Here is a 14,889-nt window from a genome sequence, read left to right on the forward strand (position 1 = left end):
TGATTTTTTTTCTGCTGTAAACAAACACATTAGAAATTTTAGTGATAATTCTTCAAGGACACCTAGTAGATGGGAAATGCGTACCATGTACTTTGAAAACAAAATATTCTAAGAGTGTGCATCCTTTAATAAATCCAACAATTTAAAATACAGCAATAGAAATCTTTTGCCACCTTTTCTACTTTTTCTGTCATTAAGATTCTAGAGTTTTAGTTCTTCAAAATCCATTCCTATTGTTTGGTGAGTAGACCTACAGCACCTTTGCCAGTTCATCACTGCTTGGAGATGCCTTCTTAGCCAGCCCCTTTTAAGAACATGCCAAAAAGGAGGTTGTGGTGGAGGCAGCTCGCACAAAGCCAGAGAGCACTGCCTGGACTATCGAACCCACAATAGGTGGCTGAAGGAAACCCCGGAAACCAAAAGGCAAAATGTCTGCTTGTGCCTTCTTTGTGCAGACGTGTGGGGAGGAACATAAGAAGAAAAACCCAGAGGTCACTGTCAATTTTGCAGGACTTTCCAAGAAGTGCTCCGAGAGGTAGAAGACAGTATCTGGGAAAGAGAAGTCTAAATTTGATGAAGTGATGGAGTTGTTCTGGTGGGGAAATAAAGGATGATGGACCAGCTCAGGGAGGCAAGAAGGACCCTAATGTCCCCCAAAGACCACCATTCAGATTCTTTCAGGTCTGTTCAGAATTCTACCCTGGTGTTCAGAAATCCACAGACCCTAGCATCACTGTTGGAGATATAGCAGACAAGCCAGGTGAGCTGTGGGGTGACAAGTGACAATGAGAAGCAGTCATACCACAGACAGCAAGGCAACAAAGCTGCCAGAGAAGGACGAGCAAGTATCGCTGACTAAGTCTCAAGGGACAAAGGGCCCTGCCAGAGTTGCCCAGAAAAAGGTGGAAGAGGAAGATGAGGAAGAAAAGGAATAAAAACTGTTTATCTGTCAATGACAAAGAAGAACATGCCAAAACCAAGGTTCACTCAGTAAATCCTTTTTAGTAATCAAATGTGCTCAAATATCTACTATTATAAAAATTACCTGTTTCTCTCTTTCCTTTTTTTAATGAGGTATTTTTATACTACACCCATACTCAGAATTAACAAATGAAATTTTTGTCGTGTTTGCTTCAGATTTTTTTTAAACCACAGGAGAAAAAAATTTAATGAAATTTGTCTCTTTTGAACCCCCCTCAAGCTTAGAAAAAGACCATTCAGGTGACATCAGACAAGGAAGTTAAATAAAACTAAACCAAAGCTAGGAACTTAACAAAAGGAAGATGAACAAATTTCCTCTTCCTCTCTGCCATTCATGTCTTTCCTTCCTTTTAGTCAGCCAACAACTACCAGCTGCCTGCTCTGTACAGGGCCAGACATCACTAGGTTCTGGAAATACTGAGCTAGATGAGGCAGAGTGTCCTGCCCGCAAGGAGTCTCAAGCCTCGGGCGGGGAGACAGGCAGGGGAGCAGCCCTGTTGAGGTGTTTAGGTGCTGCTGAAGCTGAGAAAGGGCTGTCAGCGGGATGACGTTGCAGAGAAGGGGCCTGGGGACAAGGACATGGGAGGTGGGAAGCCACAGGCAGGTGAGCTAGAGTGGAGGAGACTGGCAGGCCAGCAGCACTGCCTGGGTATTCTAGAACCTGAGTGGGAAGGAGGCCAGACAGGCCTGACGTAAGCTGGGTGGACTTCCTCTGTTATGCTCTAGGCACTGCGGAACCATGAAGGATCTTATACGGGAAATGACGTCACCAGGTTTCCCTGGAGGACAGCTAGACATGGAGGAAGAGGGGAATAAGAATCGTTAAGCACAGATGTGATTTCCCCCATCCCTGCCCAGGAAACATGGTGCAGCTGGGTGCTTAGAAGACTGGCCCAGACAAGAGACATTACTGCTTAGCACATTAATAACACTTTTATAACAAATGTCAACAGCCACAGTTACAGCAAATTTAGTGATAGATCTAATTGATTTTTATTCACAATGTATGAATCAGGGCAGCCTCCATTCTACAAAATGGAATGAGAGCTCCTACCGAGCAGTAACAGAACAGTGGGGTTTGTAAGGTGGGAACAAGGAAACAGCAATAGAAACATAACTGATTGGTTAACATCGAGGTACTTCAGGTTGCTTTTTTTAAAGGTTGAAGCAGAGGAGATTACTTATGCTGACTGAGGTAGACTACTCTCCTGTTGGCTGCTTGTTCGAAGAGCTGTCTGCTTCCTTAAAGGTTCAGTTGGATTCTGTGGCATTTAGCACAAGTGACTCCATTTTGGTTTGGTCTGGTCTGCTGGGGCCTAGTGCAGAAGCTCAGCCTAAAACAGTGGCTCCCATAATTTTTGTTTAACACATGACAGACATCATGTGGATTCTGTTTACATCCTCAGAGATTTCAGGTAGCCCAAGTATAGAGAGAATGGCTTTAAGCCCACAAGATACTTCCAATCTTAACTGATAAATAGCAAAATGTATTTAGTATTAGAGAATCCAAATCTTAATGAGGCTCTTTCCTCTCTTCTCATCTCAGGCCTCCTTACCACCATCTCCAAAAATGCCACATAAACTCCAAAATATACACCTTCTCAAAGCAGTCCCTCGCTAATATTTGTTTCAAGGCACACCTTGTACTTCTGCTTTGAAATGTTGTCATTGTCTGTACAGAATGTGTTCAGGGAAAAAAAAAAAAATGAAACGTTGTCATTGCAGTGCGCTGTGTATTGGTTTAGTGCCCCACGTGAGGTCAGGTTTCCCTGTAGCTGGTGAGCTCCCTGAGGGCTGAGACCAGGCCTGGCTTTTTCCCCAGCCCTCACAGAGCCTGACATACACAGGTACTCCAGCACCAGTTAGAAAAGGGCTGAAGATGAAGGTGTGGTCAGTGAACTTCCCTTTTAGAACTATTGTTTTTACTTAAAAATGCACAGCCAAGGAAACAATCATTAGAGCGAATAGACAACTTACAGAATGGGAAAAAATATTTGCATGCTGTACCTCCAATAAAGGGCTGTTAACTAGAATCTATAAAGAACTCAAGCAAATCAGCAATAAAAAGTCAACCCCATTAAAAAGTGGGCAAAAGACATAAACAGAAACTTTTCAAAAGAAGATAGACTCATGGCCAACAAGCATACGAAAAAATGCTCAATATCTCTAATCATCAGAGAAATGCAAATCAAAACCACAATGAGATATCACTTAACTCCAGTGAGAATGGCTTACATCAAAAAGTCCCAAAACAACAAATGTTGGTGTGGATGTGGAGAGATAGGAACACTCATACACTGCTGGTGGGACTGCAAACTAGTACAACTTCTATGGAAAGTAGTGTGGAGCTACCTCAGAGGACTAAAAGTTACCATTTGATCCAGCAATCCCACTACTGGGTATTTACCCAAAAGAAAAAAAGACATTCTATAAAAAAGACACCTGTACTCCAATGTTTATAGCAGCACAATTCACAATTGCAAAGATGTGGAAACAACCCAACTGCCCGTCAATACATGCATAGATTAATAAAATGTGATATATATGTATATATACACACACACACACACACAAACACTATGGAGTGCTACTCGGCCATAAAAAACAATGGTGATCTAGTACCTCTTGTATTATTCTGGATGGAACTGGAGATTATTCTTCTAAGTGAGGTATCATAGGAGTGGAAAAACAAACACCACACTCACATTAAATTGGAACTAATCGATCAATACTTATGTGCGCATAGTGTAAATAACATTCATCAGAAATCAAGCAGGTGTGGGGGGAGGGGCTGGGTAAATTCACACCTAACATGTACAGTGCACACTATCTGGGGATGGGCACACCTACAACTTTGACTCAAATGGTACAGAAGCAATTTACAGAACCAAAGCGTTTGTACCCCCATAATATTCTGAAATTTAAAAAAAGAGAGAGTGGTACTACGTCACATCTTTTCCATTGCTAACTCTACTAGATTAGAAATGAGTTTTCTAATAAGCTACCAAAGTTAGATTTGTTACAATGAAACATTGGGTGGCAATGAAATAATCAACCAACTTTTGTGGGTGCCTCATTCTTCTGGGTACCCTAAAGGATGTATGCAAAGGAGCTCATCCAGACCTCATAGAGGACCTGCTATGAACCAGGCCCTGACCATGCAGGAAGAGTGCAAAGATGCGGAGCCACAGGCAGCCCAGAGCCCAGACAGGGACATAAAATAGCCAGGAACCGTCATTCGGCCAATAGGTGTGAGAAGGGGATTCAGCAGTTCACAGAAGGAAGAGAGATGTCAGATGACAGGGACGGAGAAACTGTACTGCCCCACAGGGAGCTTGCAGTGTGAGGGAGGAGCAGCTGGGGTCAACAAGTGACAGGTGCTGGTTGTGACGCGAGCACAGGGGCGACACGCCTGGCTTCTCCAGCGGGGTGTGCGTGCCACCCCGCACGCGGCTTGAGATCGGCATTGGGTGGGGGCCACCTTCAGGCGGGCATTGCTCTCTGCAATCATCAGAATTTGGGAAGTAAGAACCCAAAAAACCATTTGTTTTTGACACCCTTAGCTAAAGGGAAGTTAAAGAAAACCGCAGTTGTATTTAAACAAGCCAGGCAGAGGTGTATTCCACCGAGGGGAGTTGTTAGAGATCTTATTGGGACGAACGCCCCATTTTGCTGGTGTCAAAGAGGCGTTGAACTGCCAGTGGAATGCCAAAGTGGGATTCCATTCGTTTTCTTAAGAATTACCATGAGCTATTAGGGACGCATATCCCAATCACAGAAGATGTGTAAAAATAAAAAAAAATTTTAAAGGAAAAGAAAACTGGTATAGATCCTTCTCCATCTCTGGAGGGTTTTTTCCTCATTCAGTGCAGTCTGTCTTTGAAAAGCATGTTATAGGAAAAATATATTCCACTTTGCTCTCTTGTGGAACATTGTCAGGTGACGGTGACAGTGCTCTTGTGGTGATGGTGACAGTGCTCTTGTGGTTCCTTCCTGCCTTCTTCCCCTGTCTGGTCAGCCAGCCGTGGGGCTGTGTCACCCCAGGGCCTGTGAGGGCCACTGACGCCTGTGGCTCAGGGGCCACTCACGCAAAGCAGCTGACAGCGTCACGCGTTGCTCCGGTAGGGCACCCTCAACATGTCCAGAGTGGGTTTTCATCCCAGAGAGGAGGCAGAGCTAGAATTTACTGTTGCTGCAGCACCAGCTGCTTCTTGGTAGACTTTAAATCGCGTTATCTCTGATCCTTACCTCTGGGAAGTCGAATTTTCAGTTACAGAAAACAGGCCTTGGATGTTGCATTTGGGGAACTTCAGTGTCTGTGAATAAGTAGATGTGGAAGACGGGAACGTGTAGCACCCTGTTTGGAGATTAACCCAACTACAGCTGGTTTCTAAATGAAGTTAGAGGAAAGGATCATTTAGATTTGGGGGCTAGGAACCAAACTACACTTTAATATGATGTTTTGTGGTGAGGATTTTTAGGCGAAAACTTCCTGTGATGCCCAAGCAGAAGGAGGAAGATAACTTACTGTGCTCTGAAATGGAGAGGGAATGTTGAAAGACTTTTTAGGAAGTTCCTAAGGGGCATTTCTTAAATTTTCCAAACTACTGCAAACCCAGGCAACCCAGCACTATCAAGACACGCTCTGCCGTTAGCTCTGCTTAAATCAGAAAAGGCACCTGTCGGAGTGTGCTCTTTTGCAGAGTTCTGTATTTTCCCAGCTTTCCCATTTTGTCCTCCAGATGCTTGTTGGTCCTTTTTGCCCCCCCGGACACATAGCTAAACATGCCCACTTTCACGGAGCCTTCTCTAGCCGGTGCTGAGCCTGTGTGTGTATTTATAAAGACTTAACCATTCTTGAGGATATAACAAAGGATATAAAGCTGGTAAAGCAGAAACACATTAAAGGGAATGCAGAAAACAAAAGCTGGGGATGGTTTTGTCACATTGCGAAGTCTCCGAACTGAGGCCTGAGGGGTTCAGAGGGAGGGATAGTCACATCCCTGGCCCAGTTGCTCTGCAGTGGGATGATAATTATCATAAGAGGTAATGTTTATTGAGCACCTGTTGTGGGTGCTCTCTGTTCTGGGCCTCTCTCATACACACCTGTTAGCCCCAAAATGGAGAAAACTGAGAGGGACCTTTGGTCCGTGCTTAAGGTCACACGGGGCTGATTCCAGGGCTCTGCCCCCAGTGGCTGGGCTGGTTCGCCTGCGCTGCAGTCAGACCAAGGGGTCTGCCAGCCTCCCCTAAATCTTTGTTTTAAGGAAACATGAACCTCTGGTTTTCTATCTATACAGGCTGAGTATCCCTTATCTGAAATGCTTGGGACTAAAAGTGTGTCGAATTGTGGATTTGTTTGGATTTTGAAATATTTGCATATATATAGTGAGATATCTTGGGGATGGGACCCAAGTCTAAACACAAAATTCATTTATGTTTCATACACACCTTATACACATAGCCTGAAGGTAGTTTCATACACTATTGTAAATAATTTCGTACATGTAACAAAGTTTGTGTACATTAAAGCCTCAGAAAGAAAAGATGTCACTACCTCAGCCACCCATTCTGTGGTTGTTTGGCATCACCGTGATTCCTGTGTTATCAACAAGCAATCATATTCTTAAACTTATTCACACATAAGTACATAACAGTAAAAAATATGACATACCGTTAATGCAGTGAAAAAATAATGTGTTCAGGGTCACTAAGCAGCCAGTAGCATCACCTGGGTGCCTGTCTCAGCTGTTAGACAACAAGAGACGATGGTGGTGCTCAGGCCCCACCTACCATGCTGTGTTTTTATTAAGAGGCTACTTACTGTACAGTGTATTTTTTTTCGTAGGTGAGAAGAAATCTCAAGTAGTTGAGGGACCAGGAAGTGGGTTCTCTAGGGATGAGGAGGCATTCTGCTGGATGGCTTTTTAAAGTGATTCCTCCAGAGTCTGCCTCATTAACGGTGTTCTTTGTCTTAGAAGCCTCTCTTAGATTTTATAAACTAACTTGAGTTCTTGTTCCATTATGAATGCACACTGACTGCTCTAGTCCTTCCATGAGCCTGTCACACATTTTCACCAAGTCATCTATTGGCACTTCCCTACCATGTTCACAACGTCACCTTCATCATCACTATTATCACAGTCACTCTGACTCGGAGCCATTTCAGCTTTTTTGCCATCAGTCAGTGAATGAACAACTGATGCCTCCCTATTGATCTGAAGAGCTTCTCCGATGTGCACTTGTTCCAATTTACTGCTGCACTCTGAAGGTGTCTTTTTGGCCTGTGTAAGGTCAGATAGCATTCTGTATTCTCACTTGACATACAGAATCCTTCAAAGTCACTGCCTTGTTCATCGTCACCACTGAACGCAGCCCCAGGCTGCGGGTTGTGCCAGACGCGCACGACTGTGTCTTTAGTCACTGTGTTCCCAGCTTGGCAACAGCACACGTGGCATCCTTCACGCTAACACCTTTTGAAACCCTTCCACACCCACACCTCTGTTCACGGCTGCTAGCATGCCGTTCGAGTAAACATTTTTATCTTTACTCTTCATTGATCTAAGAATATCCTGGTAACATAGTTGAATTATTGAAGTCACATTGAGGGAAAGTACCATGGTATAAACAGTATTTTTGATGAGAGTTTCAGCTGGAGGATGAGCAGAACAGTTGTCACAAAAGTAACAAAATCTTGCAGTTGTCTTCCAGTCCAGCTTCCCTGTGGTGAGCACAAGCCGCTGCTGCAAATGCTTGTGAAACCAATCAGAAAAGATGTCCCTGGTGATCCGTGCCTTTTGTTAGCAAAATAAAGGACCGGTAAGAAATCTGCTCACACGAGCTTTGCTCACACTTGTGCATGCCTGCTGCATGAGCACAGTCATTTTGTCCTTCATTCCTGCACGGGTGCTGCGGCCAGTGTCTTTCCGGGGCAATGACACCAAAACAGTGATGTTTCGTCAGCGTCATAGGCCTGTTCTGGCATCAGATTTTCATCAGTGACGACCTTGGCACACTTGTCAATGAACTCTGCTGCTCTGCGATCAGCGGATGCTTCATCACCACAAATCTTAAAAAATGTAATGCCATGTTTTTTTCTTAAATTTCCTCAACCAGCCTGTCAAATATTCCCAGTTCCCTTCAATTTTCAGTTTATCGTGATAGATCTTTGCTTGTTTCATGATCGGCATGCCATTCAGTGTCATGTGTTCACGGCGACACTGGCAGACCCAGCAAGATCTTCATCTTTAACTTTATGAAGTGTTTTTCTATTTTTCGTTAACTTCCGTTCATCACTTTCAGCACAGAACTTCAACATTTTATCCTTCTGTTTCTTCAGGTCTCATATTGTGGTCATTCCAGCACCACAGTCTTCGATAAGACATTTTACACTTACGTTGTTGCCCAGGGTCTCCAGCCACGTGACTTGCTGTGCGATAGAGAAACATAAATGCTTCCTCTTTTTCTTATCGCTGTTACCCATAGAGGGATGTGCTGGCATTTTTGACATTTTCAACAATGTCTGTACACCACAGAGCAGAATAAGCAAAACAACCAGTAGTGCACGTAGGTCTTGGCCCTGTGTGGGGGATCGTGGGGAACCTCCGCCCCCACGATAGCACGTGAGCACACCCGGTGTGTGCGGCCTGCGCAAGTGCCATTTTATCACCCTGCCGGGCTTGCACAGGGGGATCTGGGTGTTCCTGGAAAGAGTATATTGCAACTGAAGGGGGCTGAGAGGGTCTTTTCTCCCTTGGAGACACTGAAGAAACTGTGTGTTGTACATCTGCATTTGACTGTCACCTGTCACAAGAGGTCAGGTGTGGAATTTTCCACTTGTGATGTCACATCAGCACTCAGAAAGTTTCAGATTTTAAAGTATTTTGGCTTTTGAATTTTTGGATTGGGATGTTGAACCTGTATTTTGCTTGTCTGACTACAGGTGTGTGCAGGCCTTGGTTTTATCTTTCTGCCACTTGAGCACAGGAGTTGATGCTTCACGTGCTAATAAGCCTTTCACTCAGAGACAGTAGCGAAATGCACTGGGGTTGGGTGAGTTGGGCTTCTGGGCAGATAAATATCAAAGTCACAGCAGCGATGTTTAGTGTCCACCAAAGAGAGCTGCAGCCGACTGTTGTCTGTGTTGCTGGGTTTTGCTCCAGTTCTTATCATCTGAACTGTGAGCTGCTGAACCTTCCTGAAGAAAGGACAGCAGGGGACACTCTGCCTACTTGCAGGGATGTGGGTGCCGCGTCCCATCCCTCCTCGTGTTCGCTGGCCGGTTATCAGCCGTGCCCCAGCCCAAGCATTCAGTTTCGTGTGTCCGTGGGTGTTTTGTTTTGGATGCTGGGGGAAAGTCAGACACCCTTTCCTAGGGTAATTATTCTTTTTTTAAAAGAAGAACTGTGCTATCATAACACCATTGCTACTTAGTAATTTTTTTTTAATCTGGTAAAAATACCAAGTCAATTAGCAGTGAAAATTCCCTAATCACACTTATCTTCTCACCCCCCAAAAGTACATAAAACTCTGAAGCTTTGGCTAACAGGGCGTGGTAGGCGACCCTTGGAGGACGAAGAGCCAGCTGCTGCAAGCCTGTAGCAGCAGACACTCTTGCGCCAAGAGCTGTGAAAAGCTGGGCTCAGCTGTCAAAACCAGCACCGGGCCACATGTGGTTGTTCGTGACTGAGAGAGAATGAACTGGGAAGGAAGTCTCACACCCAGAGAAGGCTTTCGTTCCCACACCAGGACATCGCTCATGTGACTTAGGACACAGCACAGCCATCCTAGACCTGAGGGACTCGTCCCTCTCCAGGGGGCATGCAGTCCAAGCTGCTGCTCAGTCTCGCTGGCCTTGGTGGCCGGCCCATCATCCGTGTCTTCTGGATTCCAAACCAAACTCATAGCCCGTGGAGGGAAACCTCAGGCTGTGGCCTGACACTCCCCCCTAGTCTAGAGTCACTCTCCATCAGCTCCAGATTGTGAGTTACGATTTACCCCACGTTGCCAGATGTGGACCCCAGATAGGTTTGTTCCTACTGGCTAGGTGCAAAGACGCAGCCAGCTGGGCTTGCAGTATTAAAGGTGACAGAAAGGTGAGAGTAAAGGTGGCCTTTTCCTGTCCATTTAAAGTCATTGAGATCGGCCATGGCGTCATAGTGGTGGTAACAGGAGGGTAGAGCCACCAACTCCTGATGTCCTAAGTCATCTCCCCCAATGCCAGCATTCCGTAAATGGAAGTGATTGGAATAAACATAATAAAAGGTTGCTTCAACCTACATCAGAGGGGTTTTTGCTTCCTCATGACACATATCCAACCCAGTGCCCCAGCCCCTCTCCCTGCACGGCCTGACAGGAGCTCGAGAAAGCACAGGTGTGACACTCCCTTCAGAATGCTCCTACGGAGAGGGAAAATGTGAATTCTGAGAATGGAATGGCAGAATTGCTGTTTCATGTCTGGCAGAAGCCCAAACAGATTACCAAGCAGGTGACTTGCGAACATTCAAAAGATTGCTATGGTCTAAGGACACCAAACTAATCCTGTTGACACAGGATGTCACTGAGACGTTTGACAACATCTCATCCCCTTAAGAGATGTGTTGTTGACATGTAGAATGGATAATAATGATAACATGAATCGGGTTTGAAACTGGTTGAACTGTTGATTAACCACTTGAACACTGAGGGAGGTCTCGCATGAGTTCTGGGCTCTATCTTTGGCCTGTTTGACATTTTCATCAATAATAACTGAAGTCACAGAGGTTTGTTAATCAAATTCGAGCATGATAAAAGTTTGAGGGAGATGATTAACATAGTAAACAACAAAATTAAAATTGAATAATTCATTTTGATTGTCTAGAAACCAGTCAGATGGAATTTAGCAGAGATGTGTACAGTCTTATACCTAGAAAATCAAGGTAGGATTTAAGAGACCTGGCTTGTGAGCACTTTTAGAGAAAATTCCTGAGGGCTGTAGCAGCCCCAGCTTAACTGGCCACACAGGATGACGCAGCGCACTACACAGGAGCAGGCACACGCTTGTCCACACACATGTGCACCTGATAAATCTTGCTCTGTTGTGATCATCAAAGCTAAGGGTTGAGATCTTTGGGGTGCCACTGCCTCCCTGCCCGTCGAGCTGGTCAGACCATGCCCATGGTGCTGCACTCGGTCCTGGGCACCGTGTTTTGAGATGGCACACACACGGGAGAGTGCGGAAAGGGAGGGACTGGGCTGAAGTTCGGTGCTGGATCCTAAAACACAGGAATGAGCAAAAGCAGCCCGGTCCTTATCCTCAGAGTTTGCAGCACAGTGGCAGGGTAAAGCCATCCACCCACAAATGCAGCCCCAAGGAGCCCAGGACAGAGGGCACTGGCGCCTTGAAGACTCCTGCTCTAGGGTCCTCCTGGTCTGGGAGACGTGGGGAAGGCAGGTGCGCTGGGGTCCGACAGGCCAAGGGCGAAGGTCAGAGCTTCCCAGGCATAGGAAGCCACACAGCCAAGGTGGGAGCCGAAGTGCCCTCATAGGTCAGAGGTGACGCAGGAGCCGGGCCATTGGCCCAGAGAAGCAAATGGATTGAGGAGGTCGGGGAGTGGCCATCACCCTCAAAGGGCTTCACCTAGGAAAGGGGGAGGGTTGCTTTCACCTAGTTCAAAATTAGGACCCCTGCAGCCCCCCAGGGGGCAGCTCATGAGAGGCAGATCCTGCGCCATGTGAGGAGTGACGTTCGTCTGGACGGCAGGGCTGCCCTCGTGCCCTGCACCCATCTGGCGGTGAGGGGAGAGCGCTCAGCTGCGGCTGGTGTTCCGGAAAATGTGGGTCTTGCCTAGGTGGGAAAAGAAACTGGAAGGTGTCTGCGTTCTCTGCATGCTGTCCGTCAGCCCTGGCAGTTGAGTGTGAGTCACCTGTGCGTGCCGTTGGTCACACATGCTGGGCCACCGCCTCCCTCTGGCTCCCCTGGGAGCAGCCCCACCCAGGGTGCAGCCTGGCCCTTTAGAGGGCACCTGTCGGCTCTTTCCGATCACAGCCACAGCGAGACATGCAGCCCACTGCATTCGACCACATACTGAGAGCTGAAATGGAAGTTTCCGGAAGGAACACCCTTACTAGATCCAGTTTTTAATCCTAGTCTTGATCCATTAATGAGCTGGATGATGTCCTCAGTTTAAAAAACACTGGTTGAAACTCAGCTTCTGAGAAGTGTCCCCTGCATGTCCCTGTTTCCTCTCAACTCTTCCCTAAGGCTCTTTGGGGGCGGGGAGGGGTCTGAGTGTCCAGGCCTCATGGTCACTTCGCTCTGCGCCTTTCTTAATCACCTAGGCCCCGCCCATGGCTGCCCCCAGCCATCCCCACATCGCACCCCCCACTCCCACACACCCCTCGGGGGCCCCTGAGGAGAGGCAGTATTGGGCCCCTTCTCTTTCCACCGGGTAGCACCACGTACTGTCAGAAAGAACAATTAGAAACCATGACTAGGTCTTCAGGTCAGCCTACAAAAGCCTCTTTAGTGCACACGTTGCCGAAATCTCAACATTTACAAGAGTCTCATCTTCTGCTATGTTATTGCAAGTACAGTACATTTTAATATAAGTAGAAAAAATAGATTCCTGTGGCTGGTCTGGAGCCGTAAATATTTTTTGTGTTACAGTCTTAATCGGGAAAATAGGTACGAACACACTTTAGTAACACTGCCTACTTCCCATTGAAGAGTGCCTGTATAGAAAAGTACAGGAAACCTCTCTGTTCACAGAATCGGGATTTGTGGTCCAAAAAATGTAAGCCTGAGTCTCCCTAGCCCTGGTGGCTTTCCCTGCCTCCCTGGGCTGCCACCCCAGGCTCAGCCCCCTTGCGCCTGGCTGCTACTGCTGCGGAAGCCGGGGCTGCGGCGGCGCTCAGCAAATGCAGCAGCTGTCGGGAGGGTCCCAGCACCAAGGCAGGCAGTCCCGGCTGTGCGATGCCAAGGGCCAAAAGTGCACTGTTACCATCCGGCATAAAACTTGCAGAATGCAGTTGTGCGCGTGCATGCGGAAACATGACTGTCCTGAGGTTTTCCTCAGGACTCAGACTTGACTGTAAGGAGTGTGGCCTGGCGGTGAGCTCGGGGCTCCTTGTGCTGACCTGCTCTTGAGGCCTGGTCCCAGCAGGTCACTTGAACCACAGAAGCCTTATTTCCTTGTCTATAAAATAAAGATTGCATGAGATAGCGCATACGTATTGGTTACATACAGTAAGCGTTGAAAAACTTGCACCTGTGATAATTGTTAAACATCACATTTCACACTGAAATGAAAAATCAGGAGTGGGGGGTGTTTGTTTTTTAATAAGTTTGACCTTTGTCACAAAACTCACATAAAGAACAGTCTGGGCCCGGCAGGTAAGCAGCAGTGTCGTCAGCCTCCTTAGGTGTCTGCTCCGTCTGCTTGCAGGTTGCCCGGCTCATGGAGATGGGGTTTTCCAGAGGCGATGCTCTGGAAGCCCTGAGAGCTTCGAATAATGACCTCAACGTGGCCACCAACTTCCTGCTGCAGCACTGATGGTCCGAGGCCAACACTGGGACCAGCCCAGCTACTGAATGACAGGGGCATGGCCCTGTCACCAAATCAGCCTGGAGGACCAGGCACCTCTGGCACTGATGTGCTCGTGGGGAGAGGGTGGTCCACCCCTGCCCTTAACTCCAAGATCGTTACTGTTATAGTATCAAAATAAGTTTGCCTTTAAATTAGCATGTATTTTCTATCTTTATTTTTTTATGGGGCATTTTCCCTAGTTTGGAGAATCACCACTCATTCCTTTGTGTTTAGAATGGATTAAAATTGCAGATTTCTGCCGGCGGTTGAGCGGCAGTCCAGATGGGGAGTTACCACTGTGGCAGTCTCCTCACTGCCACACGTCATCCTGCACACCTGGTCGTAACCATCGAGACGGAGGAAAGCAGAATGTTATTTTGGAAAGGACGTGTCAGATCATTCTTGATGGATTTTTTTAATCTCTTTTTTTTTTTTTTTTTCCTCAAACGTGTTTTCAAATCCCAGTGGCTGGTCAGCGTCCACACTTCCAGGGGCCGAGGGAGGAGCAGGGAGCTAACTCCTACTCCTGGCTGCTCCGGCCCAGGGAACACGTCCCAGTTCCTTCTCCCCACACCTATCAAAAAATGATAATCAAGTACTTATTTGAGGTTCTGGAATTCTCCGTGAAAATTAACTGGGGTTAATTTGCTCAGAATATCCAGTTAGCCACTCCTGTAGGGGTGAAATGGGACAGAGAGAGCAGTGAGCTGGAGTGACGCGGCTGGCTAGAGAGCACAGTGCGGGCCCAGCCCCTTGCTCGTGCCGCCCCCACTGCAGGGCTCACAGCCAGTCCCTCTGGCAGCAGCTTCCCCCCAAGCCCTGGGCCTTGACCCCGCGTGGCGGGAGGCAGAGCAGACTGCGGAGGGCGGGGATGCCAGGTGGGGAGAGGGAAGGCGAGGTGGACCACCATGAGCACGGAAAGATCGGAAGCAAGTTGACTGTTAGGATGTGAGGAAATTGTGCAACTGTTATGTTCTGCAAAATGAGCAGCAGTGTATCAAATTGATGCGAATTTAGATGTGTGATACTTAATAAAGTTTTTAATGTGTTTTACTTTTTGGTCTTTTTCATTGGACTTAATCTGAACAAAATTTTTTCTAGACTGTACGTTTACCACAAAAAATTTTTTTGCCAGACTGCTCATCTTTCTTCAGAAGACCTGAGTGCTTTTTTGAAGTGAGTAAAGCACTTTTGTTCCTGTAAGTGGCACCGCCCACGAACACCCCAGGTCAGTGGCATTACGTGCAGAAACCTGGAACCTTGGCTTCCCTGAGGCCCTATGGCTTCCCTGAGGCCCTATTCCTAGGCTGGTGAGGGCCATCGGGCTGCTAGGAATGGGAGT

At 46.9% G+C, this 14,889-nt stretch overlaps 1 protein-coding gene across 1 annotated transcript in view; it reads left to right on the top strand.

Moving 5' to 3' along the window:
* Window positions 1-14,600, top strand: part of UBAC2 (UBA domain containing 2) — a 175,446-nt gene extending 160,846 nt beyond the window's left edge. The window contains exon 9 of the mRNA XM_069467057.1: window positions 13,407-14,600. Coding sequence (XP_069323158.1) covers window positions 13,407-13,514 — 108 coding nt within the window. The 3' untranslated portion in view covers window positions 13,515-14,600. The remainder of the gene's footprint in view (window positions 1-13,406) is intronic.
* The last annotated feature ends 289 nt before the right edge of the window (window positions 14,601-14,889 follow it).

Source organism: Eulemur rufifrons, chromosome 4, assembly GCF_041146395.1.
Source record: "Eulemur rufifrons isolate Redbay chromosome 4, OSU_ERuf_1, whole genome shotgun sequence".
Taxonomy (NCBI): domain Eukaryota; kingdom Metazoa; phylum Chordata; class Mammalia; order Primates; family Lemuridae; genus Eulemur; species Eulemur rufifrons.